Genomic DNA, 23,299 nt, shown 5'->3' with positions numbered 1-23,299 from the left:
GGCTCTCAGCTCTGCGCTGCTCCCGAATCCCGAAACATTTTTGGGTTTGTTCAGCTGCTGTTTTTGCTTTCTTGTGATTATCCTCTGTTTTCCCTTCTGTGGTGTTCATCCCCGCTCGTAATTATCCCCCTCTCCCTGCCAACTCTGTGAACTCCGGGGCTAATTTGAGCAGGGAAGTTCTGCCCGGTAATTTTACAAATATGAGGCGTTATTGAGGGTTTTTCCTGGACCGGTGATTACAAGGAATGGGTACTTTGGGAGCGCAGCTTTGGATTCCTCTGCTCCCTCAGAGGGGTTGAGAGCTGGGTGAAACTGGAATTGAAACCGAGGGGATGAATGGAAAAGGAGCTGCTTCTCTGCCCAGCACCAGTGCTGGATTCCATGGAATCACTGAGGTTGGAAAAGCCCTCTAGGATCGGGTCCAGCTGTTCCAAGGCCACCACTGACCGTGTCCCCAAGTGCCACATCCACAGGGCTGTTCAGTCCCTCCAGGGATGGGGACTCCAAACCTCCCTGGGCAGTTCCAATGCTTGACCACCCTTTCCATGAGGAATTTTCCCTGATATCCAACCTAAACCTTCCCAAGAGGCCGCTTCCTCTCGTTCTCTCACTCGGACTGTGAGAGAAGAGCAGCCCTAAAACACAAATCCTATCTGGAGTTTCAGCTGAGTAGCCTGGAAAACTCAGGGTCTTGAGGTTGGCTCTGGAAGCTTTTTGGTGTGGTTGATGTGTTCGTTTGGTTTTCTGCTTTTTTGGGTTTTTTACCCAGAGGAAAACAGGATTCAGACATGGGATTCAGAGGAGTAATGGATTATCTGGAGACCTGAGCAGCTGAATAGTCCTAAATGGATCAAATGTGGGAAACTGGGTGGTCTGAGCTCAAACTGCCACGAAGAGGAAGAAATATTTTCCATTTTGAGGAGAATGTCATGTGGGAGCAATGAGAATATCTGCGGAGATGAGGGAGAAATGCACTTAAGAGAAAGGGATGGAACTGGGAGGATGAAAAATGGGAGCAGGGTCAAGAGAGGGGCTTTGGGGAGGACAAGTTTGGAGCTGGAGTCACCTCTCGTGAGAGAGTCCCTGATTCCTGGGGCAGCCAAAAACGGCTCAGGAAGGAAAACCCAGGGAGCAGTGCTGTGGGAGGGGATGCTTTTGGTCACACTGGCAGCTCCCTGGGCCATAAATTTTCAGGAAACTGCTAAAATGTGAATAGGATTCTCTGATTTTCTTTTTTTTTTGGGAATGGTTTCAGAGGTCTTTGCTGTTCCTTCCCTTCTGCTGCAGCTCGAGCCATTTGTTGGGTTGGAACGAGGAGGTGGCATCCAAAACCTTCCGAGGCTGAGGAGAATCCAGCCGAGGGTGGGAGTCAGGTTATGGTGAGGCCTTCCTGTGGCATCTCCAGCCCAGCTCAGATCCCTTCAGCTTCTCCTGCCTGTGGAAAACAGAGTTTTCCTCTGGAAGTCATTCCAGAGTAATTTTAACTTCCAGAGATTGTGCTGAAGTTGGTCCAGGCGCTTCACCTTCCTCAAAGCCGTCGGTAAAACAGGGATGGAAACCTGGCCTGGGGTTTGTCCTCGTGGTGAAGGAGCTGAGTGATGGAGTTGGGAATTGTGGTTCCCGTGCTTCCCTCTTCCCTGAGCCCCAGGACCTGGGGAGCTCCCCCATCCTGTGGCGCTCCTGAGGAGCTGGTGGGAAAAACTCACCATAGGAATGGTGGGGAGCTGCTGGAGCAAATCCAGAGGAGGCCCCAGAGCTGCTCCAGGGCTGGAGTCAGGCTGGGAGAGCTGGGAATGTTGCCCTGGAGAAGGGAAGGAGCCAGGGAGAGCTGCGAGCCCCTTGCAGGGCCTAAAGGGGCTCCAGGAGAGCTGCAGAGGGACTGGGGCCAAGGGCTGGAGGGCCAGGAGGCAGGGAATGGCTTCCCAGTGGGAAAGGGGAGCTTGGGCTGGGATGTTGGGAAGGAATTGCTGGCTGGGAGGGTGGGGAGGGGCTGGGCTGGAATTGCCAGAGCAGCTGGGGCTGCCCCTGGATCCCTGGGAATGTCCAAGGCCAGGCTGGACACTGGGGCTTGGATCCACCTGGGGTGGTTGGAGGTGTCCCTGCCCATGGAATGGGGTGGAATGAGGTGATCTTTCAGGTCCTTTCCCACCCAAGCCAGTCTGGAATTCTGTGGAACTGGGGAGGACATGGCCATGGTGGGACACTGGAAGTGCTGGAAGCACAGCCAGGTGTGGGATGGCTTCTTGTCCTTTCTTTCCTGAAGGAAGGTGGGGTGGGGTGGGGTGAGCAGGAGGATGAGGGAGTGATCCCAGCTCTACTTGGACTTGGTGCGGTCTCAGCAGAAACCTTCAAAATCTGCTCTTAAGATTGGTTTGAGGCCTCCTGACGAGCTGCTCTTGGAGATTCCAATAAGTCCTTGAGACCACCACAAAGTATTGGGGAAATCACAGCTCCTGCAAGTTCAGTGATGAATTAATTAATGACTCATTAATTTCCAGATGAGGTTGTGTAAAACCAGACGAGCTCTCTGGTGTGAGTGTCCAACCTTGGCGCTGGTGGTGGCGGCGGCTCCACCTCGCTGCGCTCCTGCCTTTGATGGTGCCACACGTTCATTTATTAAAGAAATGGTTAAAAAAACCCTTCAGTTTTAAATTGGCCCCAGAAATTCAATTATTTAATTAATTCCCTCCAGCTTAAGGAGTGGCTTCACTCCAAGGTGCCGGTGATGGCACCAGGGATGGGTTGATGAGGATGGAGATGATCGGGGGGCGGTTTGTGCTTCTCATGGGGGTTTGGAGAGCCAAGGCCCAGCAGAATTTAATAAATCCCTTTAGTTTGGTCCCCTCAGTGGTGGGATGGGAGCGGGACAATCCCTTTTCCCTTGGTTTTCCTGTGGTGGAGAGGAGATGGACAACACCAGGATCCTGCGGATCCCCAGCTTCAGTCCTTGGAGAGGGGCTCAGAGGGAGATCACAGCTCCCTGCTCGGAATTTATCATTTCATCACTTCATGTATCACTGTCACCTGCTTTTATCTCTTGGCTTGATCAAAGCTGCAGTAATCCTCCTTGTTCTGGGTGTCACCTGTAGATCCCTGATTTCTGCCTCGGGGTCCTTCCCTTCCCTGAGGGAAACAGCTTTTGGGAGCGCTGGGAAGAGCTGAGAGAGAAAAACGTTGGTTCACAGATTCTGCTTCTAAAATTTCTCATAAAATGTCAAGTTCCTCGTAGGTTCAGGATGATCCTGAACCTGATTATGGGGAAAAGCTGGGATTTATGATCTGGATTTGCCAGGGGGGCTGGATGTGCCTGGCACGGATCGGGAGCTGCTCCTCCTGAGCCCTGCTGATCTCAGCCGGGATGAAAAGCACAACTCGAGGACAAAATCCACACTCTAAATCTCCACATTCCTTCACAGTGCACATGCAGGCAGCAGGGAGGTTTTGGGGATGGATTTTAGCCCCTGAGGAGGTTTTGGGGATGGATTTTAGGCCATGAGAAGGTTTTGGGGATGGATTCTTGCCCTGAGAAGGTTTTTGGGATGGATTTTAGCCCCTGAGAAGGTTTTGGGGATGGATTTTTGCCCTGATAAGGTTTTGGGGATGGATTTTAGCCCCTGAAAAGGTTTTGGGATGGATTTTAGCCCCTGGGAAGGTTTTGAGGATGAATCTTAGCCCCTGAGAACGTTTTGGGGATGGATTTTAGCCCCTGAGAACATTTTGGGGACGGATTTTAGGCCCTGTGGGAAGGGCAGATTTAGGTGGGAGAGCTCTGGGCGCATCCCCAGGATGCTGATTCCTGCTGGGGCCTGGAGCTGCACTTGGGGAGAACAAGGAGCAAGTCAGGCTATGGCTCCTCACAAGCCCTCGGTAGCTGAGGGCATCCCGAGGCAGCCTGGTTGTGTAATGCCACAACAGCTGGAGAATCATTAAATTACCATCAGGTTTTGCTTTTAATGAGTTCATTTTCTGGAGAGGAGCAGGTTGACAGCTGGTGCCTCGCTCAGGTGATATTTGTTGCTGCATGTTGTTTGTTTTGTGAATTCTAAATGAGATGGAGTTTTGGTGTTTTGTTGTTTTTTTTGGGTTTTTTTTTTCCCCCCTCTCTCCCTTGGCTCCCAACAGTTCAAAGCAAGACGTTGTCCCTTCCCTGCAAATGTTTGTGATCCAATTTCAGACAGAAACAGGGCGGGTGTGGAGGAGGGAGGAACGGGCAGGGATGAAACATCCAGGCTTTGATGGCCCGGGGGCCGGGGTGGGGGGCAGATGTTGGAGCACTGCAGATCCTTGGATTTTGGGGGATCTCAGGGCTTGGGATGCTGAGGTAGAGCCTGGTTGGGTACAAAAACCACCCCAGAGGGGCTGTTCAGAGCCCAGCCCGGGGGTGATGCCCGTGGGAAGGAGCGTGGGGTTCAGCTGTTGGGGTGGAAATGCTGTGGGCACTGGGAGCCCCGGCCGAGCCGGAGCAGTGCGCTCTGGAGGTTGTTCCTCCCAGCCCTGCAGAGCGGTCCCTGCAGTGCTGCACCCCTCACAAACAGTTCTGCAGTTCACAGAACCCCACGGTGGGTTGGTTGGAGGGACCTTAAAGCCCATCCAGTGCCCATGGGCAGGGACACCTTCAGCTATCCCAGGCTGCTCCAAGCCACAATATCCAGCCTGGCCTTGGATTCCTCCCATTTGTGGATTTGGTGTCCTTTGGCCCCCCTTTCTCTTTGCTGACACCATCATTGGTTGTTTCACTGCCCCATGGATAAATAAATCCGATATTTGTCCAAATTATGGTCCGGAAAGCAGCTGGACACATCCCTCTGGATCCCACACCTGCCCAGTGACACTGGGAACTGGGCATGGAACGTTCCTGGACCTCAGCAGTTGGGGTCGGACTCGGTGTTTTCAGAAAATCTCTTTATCCTCTGATACTTGAATGGAATTTTGGAGGAAAGTTCCACAGATGTGCTGGAGGAACACAGGGTTGGATATTAAATGTGCCAGCTCTGGGGTGGCAGCAGGGCCACCCTGTGTCCACAGTCCCCTGTGCTGGCACTGCTGGGGTACCTCCAGTGCTGGGGGCAGCTCTGGAGAGACCCTGAGGGGCTGGAGCTGTCCAGGGAGGGGAACGGGGCTGGGAAGGGGCTGGAGAATTCCTGAGGGAGCTGGGAAGGGGCTCAGGCTGGAGCAAAGGAGGCTAAGGGGGGACCTTGCGGCTCTGCACAAGTCCCTGACAGGAGGGGGCAGCCGGGGGGGTCGGGCTCTGCTCCCAGGGAACAGGGACAGGAGGAGAGGGAACGGCCTCAGGCTGGGCCAGGGCAGGCTCAGGGTGGATATTGGGAATATTCCTTCCTGGAAAGGGTGCTCAGGCCTTGGAAGTGCCCAGGGCAGGGTGGATTCCCCATCCCTGGAGGGATTTAAAGCCCTGTGGATGTGTCCCTTGGGGACACGGGGCAGTGCTGGCCTGGGCAGTGCTGGGGATGGTTGGACTCTGTGATCTCAGAGGGCTTTTCTGACCTCAGCAATTCCATGATTTATATTCCGAGTGACCTCTTCATGCCCGTCCTACTGACTGGAACCACCCTTCCCTGTTTTCCAGGGTGCCCGGGAGACCTTTGAGAGCTACTACAGGAAGCAGAGGAGAAAACAAGCCCGGCTGGTGCTGCAGCCTCCCTCCAACATGGTCAGTGTGCCCTGCCCTTGCCAAGCTGGAATGTTGTCCCTGGGCTCCTGCTGCCCGTGGCTCATCCCTAAAGCCTCCCTTTGCCCTCGGCCACCTGGGTTTTAACCTCTGCTCCCTCTCTCTTTGTTGCAGCACGAAACTTTAGACGGCTACAGGAAGTATTTCAATCAAATTGTAGGGTAGGTGTTCCTTTTATACACGGCCCTGCTAAAAATGCGTGCCCTGGGTTGCCGAGGAGCGCGAAAAAAACTGGGAGAGGAGGGAATGTCGATATTTTTGGTGGTCCTTGAAGCCAAAACAGGACCCAAAAAAAGGTGGTTCGTGCTTTTTAAGTGTTGTAAAGTGGATTTTATCCTCTTTGCTGTGTCACTGGGGGCAGCGGGGAGGGACCTGCCAGCTCTTGTAGCAGCCTGGGAGTTTCTGGGAATTTGGGGATAAATGATCCCTGTGGATTATGTGCATCTACTTGCCCCACTAATGACATGAATGGGCCCTCTTGCCTTAATAATTCTGGAATATTGAGTAATTATTCTCTAATTATTTTCCTGGTGAAGGAGGTGATTCTCTGTTCCCCAGAGCTGCTTTTTGTCACGCTCAAATTGGACAAGAATCTTCCAAAACTGAGCTCCGAGAGGAGAATTCCAAAGGCTGCTAATCCATAAAAATAGGATAGGATTTGTTGTTTCTTCAGCTAATAATGAGGATAATTTCAATGCCTAATTATGACCATCACAAATTCCATGTCTGCTGCTCTCCTCGTGCAGCTCCCTGCTCCTGGGCTGGATTTCCTTGGAAAACACACCTGGGAATTCGTGTGTTGCTGTTTAAAATGTCCAGTCCCACCCTCATTCCCTGAAAAACAGTTTCTTTTGGAGCAGCAGATTTGATAATTGGAGATTGGAGTGAATTGGTTGTCTGGAAATGGCTGGGAGCACTTGGTGGAGCTGGGTGGGAGAGAGGATTTTCCCTGGAGTTCCAGCATTTTTCCCTGCACTTACAGCATTTCTCCCTGTCCTTAAAACATTTTTCCCCGCAGTCAGAGCACTTTCCCTGCAGATAAAGCATTTTTCCCCGCAGTCAGAGCGTTTTCCCTGCAGTTAGAGCTTTTTACCCACTTGTAATGGGATTGCTGCTGGCTGGAGCAGAGTTTAATCCGTGGTTCTTGTGGGAATAACGAGGTGGAGAACTCGGAGAGGGGGAATTCTGCCTTTGTGTACACACAGGGTGGCTCTGGGAGCGTTTTAACTCACTCCTCGAACCCAGTGCTGTTAAAAATGGGGAAATGAAGTGTTTGGTGCTGCCTGGATTTGACAGATCCCTCAAATCCGAGCAGGCCCGCGGCCCGCGGATGCGCGCGCGTCGCCTCAGGGGCTCGGGGATGCCTTTTGATCTCTCCAGTTGGAAGTTTCGATGCCATTTTCTGCCCGTTGCAGGTTTTTTGTGGTGGAGGATCACATCCTGCACACGACCCAGGGCCTGGTCAACCGGGCCTATATTGATGAGCTGTGGGAGATGGCCCTGTCCAAAACCATCGCGGCCCTGAGGACTCACTCCGTGAGTAAAAGCCTGGGAGAGCTCAGCTGTTGCTTGACTATCCTTGACATGCTGCAAAGCTGCCTTTTTTTTTTTTTTTCCCCCAGGATTCTTTGTTTTCCCTCTTTTCCAATGACCGTTGAAAAGAGCAACACAAAGACACGCAGATAATTCTCTTTGTCTGGCTTTTTTTTTCCTCTGGTTGACTGCATTTCCCCACCAAACTCAGTGTTTTGAAGAATAAAACAGTGGGTTTGTGTTTTCATCATTATTGCATTGGTTGTTTTTGAGGAGCACCAGCAGAGGGGGTTGATTAATCCCAAAAAACTGGGGGGGGGGGGGGAAAGCATCTTTGTGGCACCCCAAAGCATGACCTTGTTTGTTCAAGTTCAGGATCAGAGAGTCCCAGCGTGGTTTGGGTTGGGAAGGACCTTAAAGATCATCTTGATCCCTTAAATTTCATGGCTGTGAACGGGCTGAAAAATGGGCTGAAAAACCAAATCCAGGGAGGGAGAACCCCAGGAGAGAGCAAGGAGCACCCTGGGAAGGGGGTGAAAATATGGGAAGAGACGGACACGAACACCAGGCTTGGAGCATCCTGGTCCAGTGGAAGGGGGTGGAACCAGATGGGTTTTAAGGTCCTTTCCACCCCACACCATTCCGTGGCTCTTCCCTGGAGCTCCCTGGGCTGAGGGAGCCCAGAAGCTCCCCAGCATTCTCCATCCCCATCCAGGTGACTGGAAAGTTGCCTCCTTCCCCTTGAGCTCCTGTGCTAGCAGAGGGGATAAACACCAACCCCCCGCTGGGCTGCAAACCTGTGTTTGTTTTCGGTTCAAGTGGGATTTTCTCCGAGGTGGAAGCAGGAGGCTGAGCCAGGCCCAGCCGTGGGGTTTCTGGTGCTCCCAGCTTTGTTGCCACGCGGGTTGTTTCAAGTGGTGCCAAAATTAATGCACGGAGTGGCTGCCAGGGGAGGCTTTGTCGGTGATCATGAAACATTCCGTGATTTCCCAACGTTGTGGCCATCACTGCTGGCTCTGAGCGCTCCCAGATAAACCAGTGCCCTGCATCCCGAACTGGGATTCGAGGGAGGGTCTCACCTTGCTGAGGCTATTGCAATTCTTCCAAGGCAGACAAATTTATCCCTGGATTTTCTTCCTTGCCGCAGACAGGGACATCTTTAATCACTGCTGGTGCTTCAGGGCATTATCTTTCTTCCTGACTCTCCTTTTTGGACAGGGAGATGGAAAACGTGTGTCTCCCAGTCCTTCCTGCTGATTAATGGAGTCGTTCCTCCTGGAGTTTCCAGCAAGCTTTAAATCTGTGCTCTTTCAATCCCGCTCTCTTCCCAGCTTGGGATCACTGATTCTATATTTGGGCAGGCTCTGTCTCAAACTTTACGTTTTTCAGCACGGGGAAGGTTTGGCTGCTCCTGGCGAGCGCGGGAAGCCTGGGGGAGACCGGGGTGGCTCTGGGGACACGGAGTTGTCTTTGAGGGTTTGGAGCAGGATAAATCCTTGTGCTGGAGCTGGAATCCAGCGTGTTTTCCCTCAGCCTGGGCCGTGGGTGCCGGGCTGAGATGCTTCATTACCATCAGACACAACACGGTAAATATTAAATGAGAGGCGCTGTCCCCGTCCTGCCGTGACGGCGCTGACGGGCTCTGTCTCCTCTCGCTGCCCAGCAGCTCCTGTGCAATCTTAGACACACTTCAGGTATCTCTGGAGCAGCCCAAAGCCTTCTCCAGCCTGGAGAGCAGCACTGGGAGCAGAGACACCCTTATCAGCCGGCCCTGTCTGCCCCGTGCGGCGCTCACGGCCTGGGGGATGAAGCTGCTGCTCCTGGGGCTGCTCCCCAGGCCTGGGCAGTTCTTATCAGTGCCCTGATAACGCAGCAGGGCTCAGGGCAGGGGTTTGTGCTGTGCCACGCAGTTAAAGCCGTGTTTTCATCTCTGCCCTCCCCTCCAGTCCTACTGCTCCGACCCCAGCCTGGTGTTGGACCTGAAGAACCTCATTGTGCTCTTCGCCGACACGCTGCAGGTACGTGGGGCTCGGGGCTGTCCTCACCCAGCGCCGCCCCTGCTGCTCCCAGGCTGTCCATCGGTGCTTCAGTGCCTCGGGGGGGCTGCCTGCACTGGTCCAGCTCCTTTCCTGGCATTTCTGGGCGTGGATCACCCGATGGACAGCCTGGCTTGGTCTGTGCAAGGACCGAGCCTTGGCCACCTCACCCGGCCCTTGGGCCTTTGATAGCTCTGGGTCCTTCTCGCTCAGTAAATCACCCCAAACCCCTCCACCTGCTCCAGGGCTGGTGCTGGAGGAGGATTTGCCCCCTGTTAAACACAGACCATAAGCTGCCCGTTGGTGGCTTCATTCCCTGAGGTTGCTCCGTTCCCTCCTGCTCCTGCAGGGCTACGGCTTCCCAGTGAACCAGCTGTTCGACATGCTGCTGGAGATCCAGGACCAGTACAGCGAGACCCTGCTGAAGAAATGGGCAGGAGTGTTCAGGTGAGAGGCTCGGAAAGAACCCCCTGGGACGCCCCTCACTGAGGAGTTTTGGCCCCCAAGTGGAATTTTTTGAGGGATTAATTAGAGAATCGTGGAATGGGTTGGGAAGGGAGCTTGAAGCAGTGCCACCCTTGCCATGGAGCTGCTGCAGAAGAGCCCAGAGGAGGCCCCGGAGCTGCTCCAGGGCTGGAGCCCCTCTGCTCTGGATCAGGCTGGGAGAGCTGGGAATGTTGCCCTGGAGAAGGGAAGGAGCCAGGGAGAGCTGCGAGCCCCTTGCAGGGCCTAAAGGGGCTCCAGGAGAGCTGCAGAGGGACTGGGGCCAGGAGGCAGGGAATGGCTTCCCAGTGGGAAAGGGGAGCTTGGGCTGGGATGTTGGGAAGGAATTCCCGGCTGGGAGGGTGGCGAGGGGCTGGGCTGGAATTGCCAGAGCAGCTGGGGCTGCCCCTGGATCCCTGGCAGTGCCCAAGGCCAGGCTGGACACTGGGGCTTGGATCCACCTGGGATGGTGGGAGGTGTCCCTGCCCATTGATGGGGTGGAGTGGGATGATCCTAAAGTCCCTTCCAACCCAAACCATTCCGGGATTCTGTGCCCTCGCTCCATCCCCAAGCTGTGGCTGATTTGGGATATCCCTGGTTGCTGCTGCTGCAGGAATTTGGGATCACACCTTAGCCTGGCACCAACCTCTGGGAATCTCCTGACCCAGCAGCAAAACTTTCCCCTCAGAGCTGTCTCCATAACGTTTCTTTTCCCAGGAATATCCTGGACTCGGATAACTACAGCCCCATCCCGGTGTCAAATGAAGAAGTTTATAAGAAAATCGTTGGACAGTTCCCATTCCAGGATGCTGAACTTGAAAAGGTAAAGCTTGGAAAGGGGAAAGTGGCCTGGCCTGGCTGCTGGGGCAGGAGAACCTCGCACCCTTTGTGGGCATTGAGAACTGCACATGGAAGGCTCTGAAAAACCCCAAATCAACCCCCCCAACCCAAATAAAGAGTAAAAGAGAAAGGAAAACACTGGGGAAGAACATTCCATGGGATGCATTTCTCCTGGTGTGGGTGAGGGACGTGTGACTTGTGTTCCTCTCGGGGGGCTCTGTCACAGCTGAGCAGCCCTGGCAGCACACAGGTGGAAGTATCCACTTCCCTTGGCATTTTAGTCCCATTTTATGGACCCTGGGATTGATTTATTGGTTTTAGTCTCGTATTTAGAGGAAGAAGAGCCCCAAAAAGTGGTGGATCTTGGCCTTTGCACGAGTGTGTGCTTGGAAAACCAAAGTGTGTCCAGCTGTCCCCTAAATCCTAAATCCTGCTTGGCCTCGTGCTCCACACCTGGCAGCCACCAAATCCACCCCTGGTGATCCCAGTCAAGGGTTCAGATTTCTGTGTCCTGCCCCAAAATTCAGTCCTGGGGTTCAGCTCCTTGCTGCTTCTCCCTGCACCTCCCAGCCTGGTGTGTGCTGGGGGTGAAAGCTGCAGCAATTTGGTGTTGGAAAATCCGTTTCCTCCCGGCTTTCGAGGCCATTGGGCAGCACCTGGAGGGGGTGAGCAGGAAAACGCCTCGTGCATGGTGGGGGGAGGAATTCCAGGTGTTCCCAGCGAGGGAGGGGAAGGGAGTTGGGAGAGGGAAGGAGGGAATGAGGGTCCTGGTGTGCTGCAAATCTCCTTCCAGCCCCAAATCCCACACATGGCTCCAGGTGCCATTAGTGATTATCTGCTCTTTCCCTTGGCTGAAGCGTTTGTATAAGCCAGCATGAATCCCAGAATTCCTCTGCCTGCCTGGAACACACCGCTGGGAGGCGGGAAATTCCTTCCCTCCCTCTGGAATTCTCTCCTGTGTTTTGCAGCAACCCTTCCCGAAGAAGTTCCCCTTCTCGGAGTTCGTGCCCAAGGTTTACAGCCAGATCAAGGAGTTCATCTACGCCTGCCTGAAGTTCTCCGAGGACCTGCACCTCAGGTGGGAGATGTTGTTTGCACTGATTTAAAATCTGGATTCTCTTCCTCACCCTTTGGATGGACCCAGTCCAGGCTGGAAGTGGCCTTGGAGCAGTGGGATCTTGGCTGGCCAAGGTCTTCTCCTGTAGGGGAAGATCCCAGGGTGCTTTGGGCTGGAAGGAACTTTCAGGATCATCTCGTTCCAACCCATCACAGGGACACTTCCCATGATCCTGGGATGCTCCAAGCCTCCTCCAGCCTGGCCTTGGACACCTCCAGGGAATTCCACACTCCCAGGCCAGTCCCAGTTGTGTGAGAAGTGAGGGGCTGTTTTCTCCAAGGCGTTTCTGCATCATTATTTAATAAATAAATGAAGCCAGGTGTCTGCAGAAAGGTTGTGATGGCCACTGGTCACCACCAGGGCCTGCTGGAACATCTCAGATCCCCCCAGGCCTCCCCTCGCTGTCCCCCAAGGAATGGGAATTCTGTGGCTCCATGAACTTGTTGTCAGGAGGGCTCTGAGGGTTGGATTTTCGGTCATGAACGAGTTTCGGCTGCCGGTTTCATGCTTTTGTTTTTCTCGTTTCTTCGGGGAGTTTATACACAAATAATGTGTTGGGTTTTTTTTTTTTAAAGCCTGTAAAATATTCTGTGTGTTTACCCTCCCTGCTCCATCCCGAGGTGCTTTGATGCTTGTTTCACCCGTGTGTACGTGTGTGAGGCTGGAAACCAACGGGGTCTGCCAGGAGCTGCCAGTTGGGGCTTTGGGTTTGCATCAGCAGCGTTTGCAGCTCGGGAGAGGTTTAAAAATGAAGGACGAGGTTTTGGCTGGAAGGGTTCATCCTCCTTGCCTTCCCTGGTGTCTCGGTTTTTGAGACAAAACTTCAGGAGGAAACACTCCAGAATGAGTGTTCCTCCCCTTTTCCTCCGTCAGTGAGAAAAATGGGTCACAAGGAGTGAAAGTGGGAAAAAGAAACCAAACTCTTTATTAACACACCAACAAAACAGGGCAGAACAGGATAAAAAAACACCTCAAAATACAGCAAATTCCCAGAGAGGGAACAGACACCCGGGCTCGGACCAGCAAGGAGGGAAGGGAGGCAGTGAGGCAAGGGAAGGGAAGGGAAGAAAGAACAAGGAAAGAAACCCAACAGAACCTTTTCCCAGCTAGCTGGGACACAAAGGGAAACCCAGACAGCAGCAGGGTGCTCCCCTTGGGCTGAGCCCTTCAGCTGCCCCTCGGATCCCCGGGTCCATCCTAAAGGCACAGCGGCCCTGGGCACTGAGCGGACGGGGAAGGAATAAAGCGGCTCCACAGCCTCACCCCAGGGCACCTGGGCAAGCAAGAGGCTGCACTGGGGTGGGCAAGTTCCACCTCCTTGGGAGCTTCGTGTCCTGGCCGTGACCTGGCACTGGAGCTGCTGGAGGCAGCTGGGAGAGCTGGGAATGTTGCCCTGGAGAAGGGAAGGAGCCAGGGAGAGCTGCGAGCCCCTTGCAGGGCCTAAAGGGGCTCCAGGAGAGCTGCAGAGGGACTGGGGCCAAGGGCTGGAGGGCCAGGAGGCAGGGAATGGCTTCCCAGTGGGAAAGGGGAGCTTGGGCTGGGATGTTGGGAAGGAATTGCTGGCTGGGAGGGTGGGGAGGGGCTGGGCTGGAATTGCCAGAGCAGCTGGGGCTGCCCCTGGATCCCTGGGAATGTCCAAGGCCAGGCTGGACACTGGGGCTTGGATCCAGCTGGGATGGTGGGAGGTGTCCCTGCCCATGGGATCAAGATGCTCTTTAAGATTCCCACCCAACCCATTCCATGCTTGCCCCGTTGCTGCTGTGGAGCTGGGACAGCTGTGGGACCTCAGCGCTGTTCCGGTTCGTGCCCCAGGCTCTCCAGGATTTTCCCTCTCTCCTTGGTGCCAGGGGTGCCGATTTGGAGAGGCCCTTTCCCTGCGGGTCCCGCCACAGCCCTCGTTGGTTTTTTGGGAGCTCAGGAGTTTCTCCCACCACGTCCCATCCCAGTCTGGCCCTGGTGGCAGCTTCTCCTCTCTGGTGGCTCCCTGGGCTCGTAACCCCCGGGGTCACTGTGGCCCCTCTCTCTCTGCAGAGCCGGCACCTCGCTCTGGTTGCCCAGGGATGCTGCTGCCCCCAGCCCTCCCTGCGCAGCTCCGTGCCCTTCCCCGTTGCCGGCATGATTGCCTTTGGCAGGCCAGGGAGGAGAAGTGTCCCCTTGGGTCCCTCCCGGGGCTCCCCCTGGACCCCTTATTAAAATTCCTTTCCACAGTGGATTTTCCAGCCCTTTCGGAGCAGTGGGGGGAGGGGAGCCCCTCTCTGGCTCTCAGAGCCAAACATTTGGAATATTTCTCTGCAAACCCCTGTTGACACTTTCTTCATTTCACCCTGACAGCTTGAATTAGGTTTTATTAGGAAGCTTGGCTACAAAGCCGGCAGCAAGTTCCCTTTTCTCCTCCCTTTCTTTTTTTTCCTGGCCTTGTCATTTACGGAGCACCCCGGAGTGCCGGGGGTCAGCCCGTCAGTCACAGGGGCCTGGAGGTCACCGCAGCTGCCACGGGATCTGGGACAGGAGCTGTCATTATCCCAGACAGTTCCCTTCAAGCCTTTTCCTGCGCAGCACAGCCCGTGGCGGAAAGTGCAGCTCCTATTTTATTATTTTATTTTTTTTTTCCCCCCTAATTATTTTGTTAAAGCAGCTCCTTGTATTTGTTGGATGGGAGGGTTCTCCTTTTTGTGTGGAAGTTATTTCACTTGAGGAAAGTTCGGAGCTCCGGGTGTGTTTGTAGGGCTTGGAATTTTTGTTGTTGGCTCTATTAATTGGGTTAGAGCGGGAAAACCTCCTTTATCTCCTCAGCACTTTTGTCTTTTTGCAAGTTGAGTTCATCAGGTTGTCTTTCAAAGCATCCCCTCGCTTGTTCCTGTGGAATTTCCCATTGGAAAGTAGGGAAGATCTCTGGGAAGCCATGGGTGAAGGATGGGATGGATCAGCTCTAATCCACCACGACTTGGGTTGGGTTTGGGTTGGGGTTTTCTGCAAACAAAGCCCCAGTCCTGGAGGAACTTGGGATACAAAGTGCAGGGACACCTCCCACTGTCCCAGGTGGATCCAAGCCCCAGTGTCCAGCCTGGCCTTGGGCATTCCCAGGGATCCAGGGGCAGCCCCAGCTGCTCTGGCAATTCCAGCCCAGCCCCTCCCCACCCTCCCAGCCAGCAATTCCTTCCCAACATCCCATCTAACCCATTCCTGCCCCCCACTTGCAGCATCCCAACACCCCCCACTTTCCTCCCGGGATAACTTCCAGGTTGGCTTTCGTTTCCCACGTCAATCCCTGGTTTGTGACGTGGCCCCTGTGTCAGGTGGAGCAGGAGAAGGAAACAAAGGTCAGGGGCTCGATTTACCGGGAGCTTGAAGTTACTGACACTTCCCAGCCTTCCCGCTGGGAATTCCCTCTCCCGCCTCTCACTGCAGGAGACAATTCCTGGTGCTGTCAGAGCTAATCCAGAGCCAAGCACAGATCCAAGGAGCCTCTGGCAGGGTGGGTTGGCAAAACCTCCTGGGGAAAGGAGAGGTGACACCATGGCGGGGCCGAACCCCCAAATTCCAGCAGTGCTGTCACTCCAGACCCCTGGGAAAGGGCAGGAATGGGGTGCAGGAGCTTCCAGTTTGATGTTCCAATGCTGGAGGCAGGCTGGGAGAGCTGGGAATGTTGCCCTGGAGAAGGGAAGGAGCCAGGGAGAGCTGCGAGCCCCTTGCAGGGCCTAAAGGGGCTCCAGGAGAGCTGCAGAGGGACTGGGGCCAAGGCCTGGAGGGCCAGGAGGCAGGGAATGGCTTCCCAGTGGGAAAGGGGAGCTTGGGCTGGGATGTTGGGAAGGAATTGCTGGCTGGGAGGGTGGGGAGGGGCTGGGCTGGAATTGCCAGAGCAGCTGGGGCTGCCCCTGGATCCTTGGGAATGTCCAAGGCCAGGCTGGACACTGGGGCTTGGATCCAGCTGGGATGGTGGGAGGTGTCCCTGCCCAAGGATGGGGTGGCCCTGGATGGTCCCTTCCATCCCAACCCATTCCGTGATTTTATGGTGTTCCCAAACTCCTCGTTTTGCTGCCAGGCTCTGCAGCTGCAGCTCCATCTGCAAGCTGGGAAAAGAAGTCCAAAATCCAATCAATCCAACCCCTTCAAGGCTGCCCCTGGATCCCTGGGAATGCCCAAGGCCAGGCTGGACACTGGGGCTTGGATCCAGCTGGGATGCTGGGAGGTGTCCCTGCCCATGGAATGGGATTTAAGGTCTCTTCCATCCCAAACCATTCTGGGAGATGGGAGCTGTGCTGTGCTGAGGAGTCCCTGTGTGTGGAAATCCAGGGATCATTTGGGGCTGGAAATGCTTCCTCTAACCCCATTCCCTGTGACCTCGTTCACTTCTGCAATTTTTTCAGCTTCCTTTTAAGATCCTTTCCAACCCAAACCATTCCACGGTTCTACAATTTTGTTTAAAAAGCCCAGAAAGGCCTGAGAGGGGAATTTTGGGGGATTTGATTTGGGGTTTTCACCCACTGGAGATCTTTTCCCTTGTACTGAACACACAAATCCCCAGTGCCGTGTGTTGGGTTGTGCTGATGCCGTGGGAGGTTTCTCCTTGGGCTACACCAGCCCCTTGCGGGTGGGAGGCTCAGGACTGTGGGACTTGCAGGTGTTAATCCACTTTTCCTTCTGAAACATGGATAAAAAGGCCTAAATTGGTGTATTTTGCTGTATACCAAATGTCAGCTCCTGTGATGGCTGCACAGATGCTCAGGGGTGAGGCAGAGGAGAGTTGGGTAGGAGGATGAGGAGAATTCCCCGCGATTTTCTTTCCATGGAGCACCTTGCAAATTTCTCCTTAAATTTTACTTTGCAGCTCCACGGAGGTCGATGACATGATCAGAAAATCCACAAATCTGCTGCTGACCCGGACCCTGAGCAACTGTTTACAGAACGTCATCAAGAGGAAAAACGTTGGACTCACAGAGGTGGGACCTGGCTTCCCTTGGGAATGGAGGGCCAGGAGGCAGGGAATGGCTTCCCAGTGGGAAAGGGGAGCTTGGGCTGGGATGTTGGGAAGGAATTGCTGGCTGGGAGGGTGGGGAGGGGCTGGGCTGGAATTGCCAGAGCAGCTGGGGCTGCCCCTGGATCCCTGGGAATGCCCAAGGCCAGGCTGGACGCTGGGGCTTGGATCCACCTGGGATGGTGGAATTGTCCCTGCCCGTGGTGGAATAAATGAGTTTTAAGATCCCTTCCCACCCACAGCATTCCTGGACTGTGTGATTCCAGGGCAGGGTGGCAGGAAGGTCCTTGGAGCTCCTTCAAGCACCTTTAGAGGTGCTGGTTTGGAGCATTCCGTGAAATGTTTGCTTGGAAAACAAGGTGCCTGCTCAGCGTTGTTGTACAAAGTGGGGAACTTCAGATTGGGGGAAAAAAGGGGTTTTTTGCTGTTGGTTGTGGATTTTGCCCTCTTCATTTTGGGAAACGTTATAAATCTGAATAAAAGTCAGAGGACTTCAGGGAGCACCAGAGAAGATCCAAGTGGGAAATGTGAGGGAATGGGGGAGCAGTTCTCGTTTTCAGGTGGTGTTTGAGTGGTTTCAGCGCATTGCTGCAGCACAAACCCTAATTTGGGGTTTCCTTTCCATGGTCCATACTTTTTTTCTGTACAAAATCCAGTTTCTGATGATTTTAATCCCTTTAAAGCTACACCTGGTGCCCAGGATAGGTGGGACCTCTGGGTGCTGCTATTAAACAAGGAGTTATTAATTGTTTAATTAATAATTACTGCCTTGGATCGTGTCAACCATAGCTTTCCCCACCCAACTTCTCATTTCTCCCACACATCCCACAGCTTCTCCGGACACCCCATTCCAGTTCTGCACCACCTTCCTGATGTCTCTTTTCCTTCCCAGTGCCCAGGCTGAACCTCCCAAAGTGTCCCCATTCCCCTTGTGATGCCACCAGCACCAGCAGCAGTTGGGTGCTGGGATCTTTGTGGTGTCACTTCAGGATTTCTGCCCCCGCGCCTTCGCAATCGCTGATTAATCCAATCCCCTTCAGATTTGGGAGTGTTCCCAAATCCTCCCCGCACGGCAGGTGGCTCCCGACAGCCCCACCACGCTCCAGCAATTCAGTGACATCAACCCAGGGCGTTCTGCTGCCCCGGGGGGCTGGCAGGGATCTGCTCACCCCACACCTCCCAGCGCCAAACCTCGTGGTTCCTTTGTTCGGGGCCCGTGTGATGCTGCTCGGCGTCACTCAAGTTTGAGTTATTTCGGGTTCAGTGGCAGCCAGGAGCCTCCTGACTGGTGCTGGCAGTTTTTTTGGGAGCCCCTGTTGTGTTTGAGCGGCGCTGACGGGAGCCCTGAGTGACGGCTCAATGTAGGAAAGCCCTTCCAAAAAAAAATCACCTTCCGTGGTATCAGTGGCTGTCATGGGAAACGCTTCCCCCCCCAAATTATCTTGGATTTAGGTGTTGTTAAAGGAGGAGAGACTGGAGCCCGCAGCAAAGCTCGGGGTGTTTGCAGTGTCAGCTTTTCATGCCAGGATTCCACGGAACTGGCATCCCTTCACCTGGCACGGCCCTGGCTTCGGCAGCACCGGCGCTGAAACCCTTCTTTGCCCTTCCCAGCTGGTGCAGATCATCATCAACACCACCCATCTGGAGAAGTCCTGCAAGTTCCTGGAGGAGTTCATCACCAACATCACCAACGTCCTTCCCGAGACCGTCCACACGACCAAGCTCTACGGGACCACCACCTTCAAGGTGAGCGGGGCCGGGGTTCCTCCCCCGGGAGGGGCCTGGGTGGCTGCTGGCAGGGATCTGCTGCTGCAGGAGCCCTGGGAGGCAGCTGGGCTGAGCCCAAGGATAATTCCGGCCTATTTTGGGAAGGTTGCGCCATCGCTTTGGGTTTGTCCTTCGGAGCGTTGCTGCTGTCGAGATCGTGGGAGGCTTTCTCCTTAATTTACAGCCCTAATTAGCTAAAGGATTAAGGAGATTTTAAACAAAAGCCTGATAATTTATTTCTTATTTAAATGAATTCTCACTTCGCTGTTGGAGTGCAGTGTTAACACAACTGGCCGTGCACACCAGGCTCCTCTTCCACCCAGGAGAAAGATTTCCAGAATTTATATTTCTCTCTCTTTCCACTCCTTTTAGCATTATCCCCTAAAAACCAGGGCTGACAGAAACCCCCAGAATTCCCAGCCTTTAAATCCCACCCCAGGAGTGTTCCCCCAGATGCTTTATATGGAATCTGGTTGGGTGGAGTGCGGGGTGTCTGAGTTGTGTCCCGTGGAGATCCACAGGTGGGAACAGCAGGAATTGGCTTGGTGAGGTTTTGCCGTGGGATAACTCACTCTCATGTCCCCAGGGAGGTCCATCCTGGCCTAAAGCTGAGTTTCCTGCCCTTGTTTTGGCAGGGAGGCTCCTGGACCCCGGCCTTGCGCTGGGTTTGGTGGGGTTTCCATCTGGGATGTTCCTTTCCCATCTCAGAATCGTGGGATATTCTGAGCTGGAGGGACCCGCAAGGATCATCAGCTCCCACCCAGGACTGAAGCACAACCTTGGTGCTGTGAACACCAGGCTCCCACCAAGGGAGCCAGTCTCTCCTCCCTCTCCTCTGGATTGCTCCTCGTGGTCCCCAGGTCACGTCAGAGGCAGAATCCTCCCTGATCTTGCCCACCACGACCTGGGGGCCCCTGTCCCACCAGCCTGAGGCTGCAGCAGCCTCGTGGTTGCCTCCTCGAGCTTTGGGGTTGTGTCACCTCCTGGTCTAAAGGTTGAGTGAAGCTCCCACCCTGTTGGAGGGTGGTGTGGAGCCCCCATCCCACGTGGGGTCTGGGTGGTGTGGAGCCCCCATCCCATCCCATGTGGGGTCTGGGTGGTGTGGAGCCCCCATCCCATGTGGGGTCTGGGTGGTGTGGAGCCCCCATCCCATGTGGGGTCTGGGTGGTGTGGAGCCCCCATCCCACGTGGGTCTGGGTGGTGTGGAGCCCCCATCCCACCCCATGTGGGGTCTGGGTGGTGTGGAGCCCCCATCCCATCCCATGTGGGGTCTGGGTGGTGTGGAGCCCCCATCCCATCCCACGTGGGGTCTGGGTGGTGTGGAGCCCCCATCCCACCCCATGTGGGGTCTGGGTGGTGTGGAGCCCCCATCCCATCCCACGTGGGGTCTGGGTGGTGTGGAGCCCCCATCCCACGTCGGGTCTCGTTCCCAGGACGCCCGGCATGCCGCCGAGGAGGAGATCTACACCAACCTCAACCAGAAGATCGATCAGTTCCTGCAGCTGGCAGACTACGACTGGATGGCTCTGGAGCCGGGCAGCAGGGCCAGTGACTACCTGGTGGATCTCATTGGCTTCCTGCGCAGCACCTTCGCCGTCTTCACCCACCTCCCGGTGAGCCAGGCCGCCCCTTCCCTCCCTTCTGCTCCAGGGTGTTGGGGGAACCCCGACGTGATGGGCTGTGCTGGAAACGGGGCCTGGCGCTGCCAAGGATGAAGGAACAAACTCTGTTTATTTAGGCAGGTGTTTCACGTGTCACCACAAGCTGGGCTTCAGTGGGAGCCTCCCAATGATTTGCAAGTCTGAATTTTTTATGGGATTGAGGCTCTGTCCCAGCCCACCATGTACCAGCAGGATCATAATTCACTCCCCACCTATATTTTAGATATTTTAACTTCCAGCTAATGGCCATCCAGGATTTTTTTTTCCCAAGAAATGGGTGCGTTACTGGAACTACAGCTGCATTTCCAAGTGCCTGTCAAGTCCCTGATGCCTCCCATCCCAATGTTGCTCCGTTGCAAGGCACCATATGTTTCTTTCTTCTCTCTGCTCTCCAAAGTCCCCCTGTGTTTACGCTGCTGTTGCCATCAGAAATGTGCTTGATGGTGCTTTTTGCAGCCGGCTGAGCGGTGTCTCCTTGGTAGGAAAAATCCAATCACCCGGGAGCTTCGCTGTTGCTCCGACAGCTTTTCCCCCTCCTCTGAATGGGATTTGTTCTGAGCTGTGTGGATACACGCTCAGCCGGAGCTGGGATCAGCAGGTATTTGGAAACAGCAAATCCCCCCAACTCTGTGGCTGCTCTAAAAGCGATTTCAGATCTTCCTTTCTTTCTTCATGAAGCTGGGATTTGTGTGCTGGTGCTGGGTGCCCGGGGCTGTCCCCACGCTGGGCATCTTTCAGGAGTTTGGGAATAAACAGGAAGGGAAGATGTGATGTGGCAGCTTCCTTCACTCTGTCTGTGCCCTGGGATTCTCCTCTGGAAGGAGGTCTCAGCCTTCCAGAGCCGTTTTGGGAGGTGCTGCACCCCCAAATTGTGCAGCCTCGGGCCTGGCTCGTGTCTTTGGGCATCCCTATCCCAGCAGGAAGATCTGGGAGCAGGAGGGAGCTCACAGGGATTCGCTGTGGGGGAGAAGCCCCCAAAAGGGATCTGGAAGTGGCTTCCCCGCTCCTCTGCACCTGTGTTGAGGAGAAGTTGCTTTCTCAGCTCTGTTCTCAGTGGGACAAACTGATCAATAAACTGATAAATGAAGTGCTGCCTCCTGAGCAGAGAGGCGGGAGGGACTTTGATCTGTCTCCCTGGCCAGGTTTGTCCCAAATGTCCCCAGGCAGTGTGGCAGGTGCCTTCTGGAGCCAGGAGGTGCTGGAAACAGCTGGATTTCTCCTTAAAAAAGGAGCTGTGGCTGCACAGGGCTGGGGTAGCACCTGGAGGCTTCCACCCATCGTGCTGGGAATACTCAGGAGGCAGTAATGGAATTTGACAGGGAGATTGGTCTCTGCACCGGAGCATGAAGCAGCAGAGATGAGCTGGGGAGGGATGCCCACAGTGATTTATGAGGTGGGCCAGGAGTGATTTATCTTCCTTAAATATTAATGTTTCCTTTTGGAGCCAGCCAGGGTTGGTTTGGAGGCTGGGAGGACGTGAATTGGTCTAAAAAGCACCAGGACAGATGGAGGCAGCCTTTTGTCTGCCAGAACTGGGTAAGAAAAGCCACAGCTGAGGAGAAGCTCAGATGTGCTGGGCAGCCCCTGATCTCCAGAGCCTCCCCAAAGCCTGCTGAGACAGAGGAGGCACCTTGGGAACGTGCTGCAGCCTGGTTCGGGCAGCTGCAGGTCTGTGGGAGCTGCAGGTTTGGGATTTTTTAATATTTACTGAGGTTTTTTTCCTGACGTTGCTGCTGGTTCACCCAAACTGTGGGCAATGGTGGGTAAGAGCGAGCCAGGAAGGACCAGGCTGCATCCCAAAGGCCTCCAGATCCTTTGGTGGCGAGGTTTTTCATCCTTGTAGGGTTCAGGAGATTTTTCCAGTGGCTGATTTGGGAGCACACTGAAATTCCTGGGCTTTGCTGCTGAAGCGCAGGAGGTGAAGGGGTTGTCCAAAGTGATGCAGAAAATGATGGAGGTGTTTGTTAAAGCACCAAAAATGTGGGATGAGCATCAGCTGGGGAAGGAAAGAGCGAGAGGGGTGAGGGAACATCTCCAGAAAGGGTGAATTCCAGCTCCAGGAGGATATTCAGGGTTCTGGGGACAAGGTGGAGCTGTTCCTACGCTGCTGATCCAAACCCATCCCAGTCCACCAGAGGTGTGATTGGAAGTAAAGCACGATAGTTTTGGGGTCTGAGAGGAGCTGCTGCCCTGTGTGAGATGAGTTTTCAGCCTGGTCCTATAAAATCCAGGATTTCCACACTGCCAGGAGCTCCAGGACTGTGCCCCATCCTGGGATGAGGCAGCCTTGGAGCATCTCCATTTCTGTGTGCAACACCACCCATTCCCAGTCTCCTGTCTGGTTTGGAAATGCCTCTGTCTTCCAGAGCTGATTCCTGTTGGATTTGTGGGATTTTGGACAAGTGAAAAGCGTTCCCCTGGTGTTGGAAGGTGCGGTTTGGTTGGAAGCGTGTCCCTGTCGGGAGAGGAGGCGGTGGCAGGAGCTGCTCCCCTGCCCTTTGTCCCAGCTGGAATGACGCCTCCACTGCCCATCAGGGAACCTCAGCCCGGGCTTGTCGGAGTTGCTGAGCTAAAATTACACCTCCGAAAAGCCCTGTCATGGAAAAGAACAGAGCCCAAAGTCCTGAGGCTGCAGAAATGCACCGTGACGGGGCCGAGTAATCCCATTGTCCCGACGGAGCTGCAGGAAAACCTCTCTGGGGTCACGGCTCCAGCTGGCCCCGGGGCAGGTCAAGTGGCCTTGGAAGATCCTTGAGACCCAACATTGGAGAGGGGGTGAAGAGGAGCTGAAAGGAATCTGAGCCAGGCTTTGGGATTAGGGTTTGTGTTTCCCTCTTTAGGCTGGATTTTTCCTGTATTTCTTGGGAATTCCAGAACGATTGTTTTGAATAGTTTGGGTTGGAAGGGCCCCTTAAAGGTCACCTACTCTGGACATCTTCAGCTGGATCCGGTTGTCCCGAGCCTTGGCCTTGGATTTTTCCAGGGGTGAGGCCTCTACCACCTCTGTGGGCACCCAGCAAAAATAACCCAGCCCAAAATCCTGGCTCGTGGAGTGGCCCAAAGCCTCCACTTTTTCTAGGCCTCGAGCAGGAATTTCAGTCCCTAATTTTTCCTTTGGAGCAGGCTTTGTGGGCAATTATGAAAACCACTTGATTCTGGGAATTCCTGGAATTTATTTGCATATTGCACTTTTCTGGGGGA

The 23,299-nt window shown here is 54.5% G+C and overlaps 1 protein-coding gene across 1 annotated transcript in view; it reads left to right on the top strand.

Annotated features, from left to right (window-relative positions):
* EXOC6B (exocyst complex component 6B) overlaps positions 1-23,299 on the top strand; it is a 234,381-nt gene that overhangs the window by 144,961 nt on the left and 66,121 nt on the right. Inside the window, exons 9-18 of the mRNA XM_039551599.1 lie at positions 5,585-5,668; positions 5,801-5,847; positions 7,102-7,222; positions 9,166-9,237; positions 9,605-9,702; positions 10,456-10,561; positions 11,547-11,656; positions 16,524-16,635; positions 18,282-18,416; positions 19,871-20,050. Coding sequence (XP_039407533.1) covers positions 5,585-5,668; positions 5,801-5,847; positions 7,102-7,222; positions 9,166-9,237; positions 9,605-9,702; positions 10,456-10,561; positions 11,547-11,656; positions 16,524-16,635; positions 18,282-18,416; positions 19,871-20,050 — 1,065 coding nt within the window. The remainder of the gene's footprint in view (positions 1-5,584; positions 5,669-5,800; positions 5,848-7,101; positions 7,223-9,165; positions 9,238-9,604; positions 9,703-10,455; positions 10,562-11,546; positions 11,657-16,523; positions 16,636-18,281; positions 18,417-19,870; positions 20,051-23,299) is intronic.

The sequence above is a fragment of the Corvus cornix genome, chromosome 4 (genome assembly GCF_000738735.6).
Source record: "Corvus cornix cornix isolate S_Up_H32 chromosome 4, ASM73873v5, whole genome shotgun sequence".
NCBI classification, from domain to species: domain Eukaryota; kingdom Metazoa; phylum Chordata; class Aves; order Passeriformes; family Corvidae; genus Corvus; species Corvus cornix.
The sequence above is the reverse complement of the archived record's forward strand: the minus strand, read 5'-3'. Positions and strand labels throughout refer to the sequence as shown.